This window comes from Astyanax mexicanus, chromosome 5 (assembly GCF_023375975.1).
Source record: "Astyanax mexicanus isolate ESR-SI-001 chromosome 5, AstMex3_surface, whole genome shotgun sequence".
Classification (NCBI taxonomy): Eukaryota; Metazoa; Chordata; class Actinopteri; order Characiformes; family Acestrorhamphidae; genus Astyanax; species Astyanax mexicanus.
Genome location: NC_064412.1, coordinates 21922072 through 21930986, shown reverse-complemented (window position 1 = coordinate 21930986; position 8915 = coordinate 21922072). Strand labels below are relative to the sequence as shown.

At 35.7% G+C, this 8915-nt stretch overlaps 1 protein-coding gene across 3 annotated transcripts; it reads left to right on the top strand.

Moving 5' to 3' along the window:
• Nucleotides 1–440: 440 nt before the first annotated feature.
• c5h1orf210 (chromosome 5 C1orf210 homolog) lies at nt 441–8591 on the top strand. 3 transcript variants are annotated; one of them, XM_022675838.2, is made up of 6 exons: nt 441–581; nt 945–967; nt 4767–4884; nt 5351–5771; nt 6605–6682; nt 7262–8591. In XM_022675838.2, the coding sequence occupies exons 3-6, from the start codon at nt 4780–4782 to the stop codon at nt 7669–7671; spliced, it is 1014 nt and encodes a 337-aa protein (XP_022531559.2). In that variant the 5' UTR covers nt 441–581; nt 945–967; nt 4767–4779; the 3' UTR covers nt 7672–8591. The 3 variants fall into 3 exon arrangements, with proteins under 3 accessions (XP_022531559.2, XP_015463619.3, XP_022531560.2); XM_015608133.3 differs by lacking the exon at nt 945–967; XM_022675839.2 differs by lacking the exons at nt 441–581; nt 945–967 and adding an exon at nt 1040–1313.
• Nucleotides 8592–8915: the final 324 nt, after the last annotated feature.

Genomic DNA, 8915 nt, shown 5'->3' with positions numbered 1-8915 from the left:
AAGTTAAAACAAGTTCATACAGGCTAGTCTAACTCAGAGAAAGAGCCAATCAGAATCTTCATTTCGAGGAGGGGCAGCTGCCCCTCGGTGAACTAATGCTAACACACTTGGTGGCAGTTTTTAATGTCCTCTGTGAGAAATGTACTAAATGTCTGTCACTATATATTGCTCTGCTACCTCACTAGGATAGGTAACTAATTTTCTCCAGAAATGTTAACTAGCACAGTTAGAGAATTGTATGAATCCTGTAAGTTTAAAGTAAATCTTTCATTTTCCATTATCACACAAAAAACTTACACATAGTTTAATATGCTTATAGGGTATGACTGATTCTTATGGCTGGCAGGATGGCCATGCAAAGCTGCATGTTGTTATAGACCAGAGTTACTCATTAACTTTTTCCTCAAGTGACAAGTTAAAGGCACACCTCACACAACCTTTGCACAACATGCCTCCATTTCCGTCCTGTGAAAGACTGTACAACACAGTGCACATGTTTTCCAAATCCTAAAATGTGACAACTGGAGAGATTAAAAGCTACACTCCAACATCTTTACAGGAACATAAGAACCAAAGCTCAGGTAGGCGATATTTAGTTTAAATATCTGCATTGCGCTGTATTTCACATCATTATTAACAGTAGGTTACAATCACACAACACATCAATCACTACTCATATTGCATTATTAAATTATGCTTTATGCTTTATATTGTATATGCTTATGCTTTATACTGTCTTTATGTTTATTGCTTAAATTGAATAGAAAGTCATAATGGTGAGGAATGATGAAAATAAGCATTTATTCATATATTGTGACAGAAAAACAAAGATGAAATGAAATATACAAAAAAAATGTACGAGCTACAACAGATTAAAACTGACATCAGTCTCTTTTTATTTTTATTTTTATTTATTTTTTTATCTTTATTTTTTTATCTTTTAGTGGTACTTCCTGGAAAAATGCAGGTAATAATAATAATTTAAAAAACAAGAAACCTGTTCAAATCTATAGCAGTCTTTAATTAGGAATGCTGCTCAAATATGGCAATAGATGGCATCATATCTCTCTCTCTCTTTGCTGATGTTGCTCATAGTGTGTTAACTACAAACACGTTGGGCTCCATTAACCCCTATGAGTCTTTATGTTGTCTTTTTAAACCACCACAATAAACACAAGGTAGGTAGGTAGGCTGTACTATGTCACTTTAACTACAGACATAAGGAAGTTGGGCTAACACACTGCTGGATTTACGAATAAAAGTTTAGGAATTTTGTTTCTGAAGACACTGCAGTTGGGGAAAGGTGGGGAAAGGTAGGTCTCTTAATCATCTATCATACTTGTACTGTTGCTTAGAAATGAACCTAACCTAACTTAAGAGACAACACTAAAATCTCCACTTGTTTAACAAAGAGACTGTAGTTAGCATGTAGTTAACAGCTAGCAATCTAACAGCTGTTTAGGTGATCAAACTCTCATCTACTTGAAAAAAAAGTGACAATGACAATGCAAAGTCCCCAGGACAATGCAATGGCCTCTGAGTCACAGTGGAGTAAAGGAAGGCAGGAGAGAGGGAAGGGTGGGGGAAGGGTTGTTTTACTTACAATGCTGCTACTGTGAAGGAGGTCAAAATGAAGGACTTGTTATGTGGCTACGATAGAAGAGGTTTGTGTAGGTAAGGTACTGCTAGTTTACTTTTGTAAAGAAAGCAACAACTGAGATATTGCATTTACAGTGTAGCTAAAGCAAAAAAGGGTAAGAGTTACACAGGTAAAACTAAGCTTTGCAAAGACAAGTCAAACAGCTCTTTGAGTTATTCTGTATTAAGGGTGTTTAATGTGACATAATGAATTAAGATATTAAATTAATTAAAAAAAGTTAGCTTCTCAAAGATTCTTCAGCTCTTGACTTCTCTGCAATAAAACAGTAGTTTGTTGTGAGAATTCACTGTGGACCTCTACCTCACTCTACCTTGCTCTACTTCACCTAGTGTCCATCCTTGTTATAACTCGAGACATGTGAGCACAGGGTGCCTCCTAATTGATTACTTATTACTAATACTAACACTTTTTTGAGCATGTTGCATGAAGTATAGATAAAAATATAAGAGCTAAGTTTCCTCAAATGTACAAAATACGTTTTCACAACCAGTCTGTTTTTAAATGTGGTTATGAAGGACACAATGTGAAAACGGAAAGGGAGGAGCTGCTAATGTCTGGAACAATCCTGGATGAAAATGGTGGTTAGCAAAGTGCAGAAGTGATGGCATCAGGAAAACTTGCAGTGATATATGTTAATAAATCAATGTTTAATCACTTCTAGTTAGTACCAAAGCTGCACTATTGAGATTAATATGTTTTATATACCTTATAGTATTAGTGTATTAGTGTATCAAACTCGGGATGTAGCTACAGCTTTCAGCATCAAGGGCTCCCCTCGCTGCTGCACGTGGATAATACAATTTGAGCCCTATACTGAATATTCTGTCACCTCATATAGCATGTCTCTTGAAATGTTGCAGTCAAGTCTCCAAAAAGACTAATCTAATTATGTGAATATTGTTGTTTTCATACATGCTGTCTTTACGCTTTATGAAATGTGCAGTTTTTAACATTGTGTCAAAATATCATGAATAACGGACTAATAGATATGGTCCAAAATTAACTAGATTAATATATTTTTAAACTAACTTCAAATAATGTTTTTCCCCCAAAGTTGTCATTCGGAAATAAAAAAAGTTTTTTGTGTGTCAGTAACAATATACATGAACATACAATATAAATAAACAACACGTAAAATGATCATAAAGTGTTACTTCAGGGAATGGCTTTGGAATGCCGAACATGTATATGTTGTGTGAGGCTGAACACTGGCCAGTGTGCTCATGACAAGGCTATGTGAATTATACAAGTTTTTGCAAGGCCTGATAGTGGGCCAAATAGTTCCAGTCCCATGGCTCATGGCTACACATGTGGCATGACTTCAATATACTACGGAATGTTCAGAAGACAGTGTATCTAAGCTTTTTCTGAACATCCAAACAAATTTGGATAAACATGAGAAGGGCCCATTTTAAAAAGTCTGTATATTAAAAAAAGTAAATATTCCAACATTTCACATTCTGCACATTCTCCACGTTAACATCATTCACATTCTCCACGTTACACATTCTGTGTATGTAGACATAGTGTAGTTCTTCTGTGCACTCCAATTTATTTTGCACAGATTTGATAAATAAAGATCACTGTAAGGCCCCTAGTATAATCATATTGCCCAGTCCTACCACATATACATGCATTGTTGAAAATGGCTGTGCACATGGCTGTGCTCATGCTAACTTGTGGTCACACTTGTGGTTTTTTGGACTCTGAGCCCCTTGTTATGCACAGGGTACCTCAAGACAGGAAGAGATAAAAGAGAGCTCCTGACGAGTGTTTACAGCCTACATGCTGAAATGAATAGCGATAGAAGCAGAGAGAGGAAGGGCCCTAATAACACAGCAGACGTCTCGCTGAACAATGGCTTCTCTGCTCAGACAAGATTTTAATAAACGTTAAAAACACACACTCTGTGAAGACTGTGCACACCCACATGGATTTACACAGTCAAAGCACTTAAAAGCCATTAATAGACTCCCCCCCCCCACACACACACACTACAATAAATATTACACATGTCTTTTGATAGTTTAATCCTAGGTAAATCCTAAGTACAGACTGCATATATAATTTTTATTTCACTTTATTTTCCATTGGAGCATATTTCAAATTTCAGGTTTCTTTGAGTAACCACTGTGTTATTTAAAGTGGTGGTGACTACTGTATATCACTTGCATTTTTTATTTAATAATGGTTCCACAATGTAAAGTTTTTCTTGCCTGAGTGCTATACAGACTGACTTATGTGCTCAAAAACGTCATCAGAATAAACACATAAAATGTCTATTGGGCTGCAGGTCAAAACATCAGTGTTAGCAGGCCAGACCCAGTTTTGGAGAACAAAATACAGTTCTTACATTGCTTCCTGTGTGCTATATTTTAAAATGTGTCTCTGGTCAAAATTACTTATATATTATTAAAAAATATTCACTGTACTAGGGCTGGCCGGTATTGTAAAAAAAAAAAATAGATGATTCTGGATTATGATTTTTAGATCTTACATAACTTTTTTTTTTTTTTTGTAAAAAGACAGAAGTATTTAAATTCATGTGTGAGCTGTTGTTTTGTTTACATAATATGCTTTTCTTTTTGCATTTTTTATACAAATAGTAAGCAGACACCTTCAAACTTACATGCATCTTTTATAATAAACATGATGCAAACATAACGTCCTTGTATTTTGGTTACAGAAAAGTGTAAAAAACATCGCAGCCACATAATAGAGTTTATTACAGGTTTCTGACAGAAGCTCAAGTCTATCTACTAAGATTTACTATGGCAGCTTCTTTATGTTAATATAATATAATCTCCATTATCCCATTTTGCAAGCTGCATTATAACAGAATCTGATCATTCATTTATCAGATTAATTTGATTACCCTCCCATCCCTACACTTTACTATCACATAAGTCTGTTGTTATGTGATCAGGTGTACTGATATAGTTGTGATAGTGATGGCAGGAATAATGAGAGTACTGATGATGGTTAATGGCATGTTCAGTAAGAAAATACATATAATAAAATAATAATAATAATAATAATAATAATAGTAGCAGCAGCAGTTTGAGTTTAAGTAAACACGGTTGGTAATTCTTGCTTATTTGTGCAGGAAACAGCAGAGCATGGGGCCGGTAGCTCACACTCTGTGTGTGCTCATCACCCTCTGGGCCTCAGGTTTATGCCATACACTCCAAACTGTGGGCCCTTGTGTGGTCGACAGAGAGAAGGTAAGTGAGAAAGACTTTTTTTATTTTCCAGAGCCAGAAAAGTGTGACTGCATCGGGAACATCCTGTTTATTGGCACTCGTTTCCTGTTTTTGATGACAGGCTTCTGACTCAAGTTATGTTAATGCTGTATTTTACAGAGCTGCTTAAATGCAGAATTAATGGAATAAATGGGTAATTGTTGATGATAATTTGTCAGATTGTAACATTTTTTTAATTAAAATAGTTCAAATAAAATATTTGTTGTAATATTTAAACAAATGTGATATCCAATTTACGAGTTGCCTCAAAGTTTTAGTGTAAAATCAGTCATTAATAGGTTTCAAGGAAACATCCTACATTCTGAAAGATTTGATGATATTTTCTTTATTACATAAATTAACTACAGCACAGAATCTCTATTTAGGATTAAATTGTGAGACATAAACTTATAACTACTTTTCTTCCAAAAATACCTTTATTTTTCAGACTGCGTTTGACTGCAGCAGACGAAAGCTCACATCAGTTCCAGAACAGATATGGAAGAACGTGACTGAGCTTGATCTCTCAGGGAATTACTTAAACCTAGCCCAAACCAAAGGTCTCAAGGAGCATCCAAGCTTTGACCATTTGATTACACTCAATCTTTCAGGAAACTACCTCCCCCTACTGGGGAAGAAGCACTTTTACCCTCTCCCATCTCTGCAAATACTGGATCTCAGTGGATGCAAGCTGGCTGCAGTTGAGACTGATGCCCTGTTGAGCTTCCCCAGCTTGAAAAAGCTATTTCTGGGCAATAATAACCTACAGACACCTCTACCTGCTGCACTACAAGACCATGGACAGATTGAGTTGGTAGATGTCACACACAAAGTTCATGGAACTATGGCCCAGGAAAGACACTCCAATGGTGTGTGTATGTGTGTATATCTTTGTCTGTCTTTTTTTCTATTCTTCTAGCATAATACAGCTCTGGGAAATAATAAGAGAACACTTCAATTTCTGAATCAGTGTCTCTGATTTTGATATTTATAGGTAAATGTTTGATGTTTTATTCTGAAAACTATGGACAAAATTTCTCCCAAATTCCAAATAAAAATATTGTAATGTAGAGCAATAATTTGCAGAAAATGAGAAATAACAAAATAACAAAAAAGAGGCCGAGCTTTCAGACCCCAAATAAAAGAAAGAAGTTCATATTCATAAAGTTTTAAGAGTTCAGAAATCAATATTTGGTGGAATAATCCTGGTTTTAACCACAACTTTCATGCATCTTGGCATGTTCTCCTCCACCAGTCTTACACACTGCTTTTGGATAACTTTATGCCACACCTGGTGCAAAAATTCAAGCAGTTCAGCTTGGTTTGGTGGCTTGTGATCATCTATCTTCCTTTTGGTTATATTCCAGAGGTTTTCAACTTATCATTTTCAAGTGGGCTCTTATTTTTTCCAGAGCTGTATATTATGATTAGATTATGCTTTTATTATCTTTTAATTGGCTTGAAGTTTATCTTGTAGTGAAATTCTACTGGTTTAAGATTAGATGAATACAATAAAACTAAATGTTAAAGGTAATGGGCCTTATTCTACATAAGCACTCACTACATCACATAGGGACCCTTTAAATTCCAATAAACCTCATACTGAATTTTGCCACCATAATTCCATGTTATTCCTATAAAATTAAGAACGATTTTTTGTACTGACCTTAAATGCTGCTGTTTTACTCTTCTACTGTCACAGGACATGCTTTTAACATGATCATCCAAAGTAAGGTGCAACGGAAACTGCTGGCAGCAAACACAACAGGCAATGATACAGGTTAGTCTTATTGGTCCTTTTTACTTCAGAGTGATTCCCTGATAGAATCATGATAACACATCATCAATAACACCAAGTATCATGCAAATGATAAAAAGCGTCTGTGGCTGTGTCTGAAACGTAAGTAATGCTTCCTGCCTTCTGAGGCAGGAAGACAGCCAGTCATGTCTGAATGGAAGTTTAGTAATCTAGATTTTTCCTTAATTTGGTGAAAATGCTAACTATTAATGACATCACTGCTAAATGCTTATATCCAGTAGCGAGTTGTGTTATCTTGAAAACGTCATGGCATATTACTGCCTTCTGATTCGGATGCAAAGACCTTAATTACTACACTTACTACTAAGTGAGACAGCATAGACAGCAAGGCATTAAGTCAGCCTGTATTGCATTTGAGACACAGAATCTCATTGTTATGAAGTGTGTAAGTTTTTTGGTTCTTAATTCTGTTATATTGTGATTTACTTCCATAAATGGATTTTCATATGAAAACTGATTCAGCATTAAAGCCATTAAGTCATATCTTACCTCTTCTATTCTGCCATTTTCTCATTAACCTCTATTACAATTTTTTCACAGTCACTGACAACAATGGGCACAGTTCCTCAGGCGGGTGGAAACCCCTTGTTGCTGTTTTGGTGACAGCCATTGTTGTCTCCATCCTTATCGCTGTGGGTGCAAAATGTAAAGTTGTGCGCAAGTATTTGGCCAGCTATAGGCACTCAAGGCTGAGCGAAACGGATACAACCAGCCACTGCGACCCCGGTAGTTTTGAGGTGGGCTTCTCCACTCAGGGCCCCTCAGGCAGGGGACCACATGCAGTTCCTGCCGAAGGGGACGAGATGGAGGAGGATGATGATGGGTTTATTGAGGACAATTACATTCAGGCCAGTGAGAGGGAGCGAGCAGAAAGAGAGGTACACACATGGGAACACGAAGAAGACGACGAAGATGAAGAAGAGGATGAGATAGAATTCACTATTGGATAGTTAAATGAGAAGTTTGTGAAGATTGGGCCACAACTAGTAGCAGCAACTTAACAACTTAGTTTTTTGGAAGAAAATGGAAACAGCAGTGGACTTTTTTTCATAAAGATTATTTATGATTTAATGATTCTCCTACTTTACATATATTACGTTTGTATGTACTGCTGTGTTCTCTCTCCTCTCTCTCTATGATACAATTAACTTAACATTTAATTTAAAAATAAGTAAATTGGGTTTGAAGAGGAATTCCATGGAATATGTATTGTGTTTTTCTTGTATAAAATGGTTATGTTTGGTCATGTTACCTTAGAACAGCGGTTTTGATATGTGTTCTACTGGTGGTGCACAAAGCATTCCCAAGGTGGTACACTTAATGGCATCAGAAAATTCTCTGCATACACTACAACATTAACACATCACATTTGCACATGTGATTCAGTGAAATTATCAGTAGGTGCTACTTGAAAGTTTTAGTTTGATCCTGGTTGGTACATGACCTACAAACTTTGAGAACTACTGTATTCAAGGAGGTCAATGATTCCTGGTCCTTGTCATAAGCTATTTAGGCCTTCCCAACACACCATAACCAGCTGATGAAAAGCTGGAATGTCAAAACATGAAAAAATGTGTAGGACTAGGTACTCCAGTTCCAGGACTGGGAATAAGTGTGTAATAGTAGCCACTTGTTTTTTGTTTTTGCATATTGTATTGTGCAGTTTGTTTATGTTGTATTTAACATCTTTTAAAAGTACGATATGGCAAAAAATACTAATTAAAAATTTAAAATGAGTTAACCAGACCTCACTGTTAGCCATATGGCTTGATCAATTTGTAAAATTTCAAATGTCAGGCATAGACATGTAATAATGGCTTGATAAAGTTGTTTTAACCTTAATAAAATAAAATTTGTTTTTGTACAAAAACGCTTTTGTGTTTATCCAAGTTGTTAATGGATCATATTTTAGAATATTGTGCCTTTTGGCCTTTTCTTTTGACTATTTATCATGTGTATAAGGCTTCCAACTATGCAGAAATCTTATCTTCCCAGCATAATCGCTTCTAATTTTTTACAATTATTTTCATTTCCCTGAAATTTTACCATTGCAAACTTTACCTCAGCTACGTATGATTACAATATGATAAATACATTAATATTATTAATGGCTGAACATTCAACATAAGTCTTCAGTTACTTGAAAACAAAACAGTTTGAATGTTGTGATGTCACTGATTATTTTTTAAGGGGT

Bases quoted from the DNA above. Each gene is read 5' to 3' on its own strand.
- c5h1orf210 (XM_015608133.3), top strand. From the start codon at position 4,780: ATGGGGCCGGTAGCTCACACTCTGTGTGTGCTCATCACCCTCTGGGCC. The intron at 5,772-6,604 runs GTGTGTGTATGT...CTACTGTCACAG, and splicing joins CCAGGAAAGACACTCCAATG to GACATGCTTTTAACATGATC. The intron at 6,683-7,261 runs GTTAGTCTTATT...ATTTTTTCACAG, and splicing joins CACAACAGGCAATGATACAG to TCACTGACAACAATGGGCAC.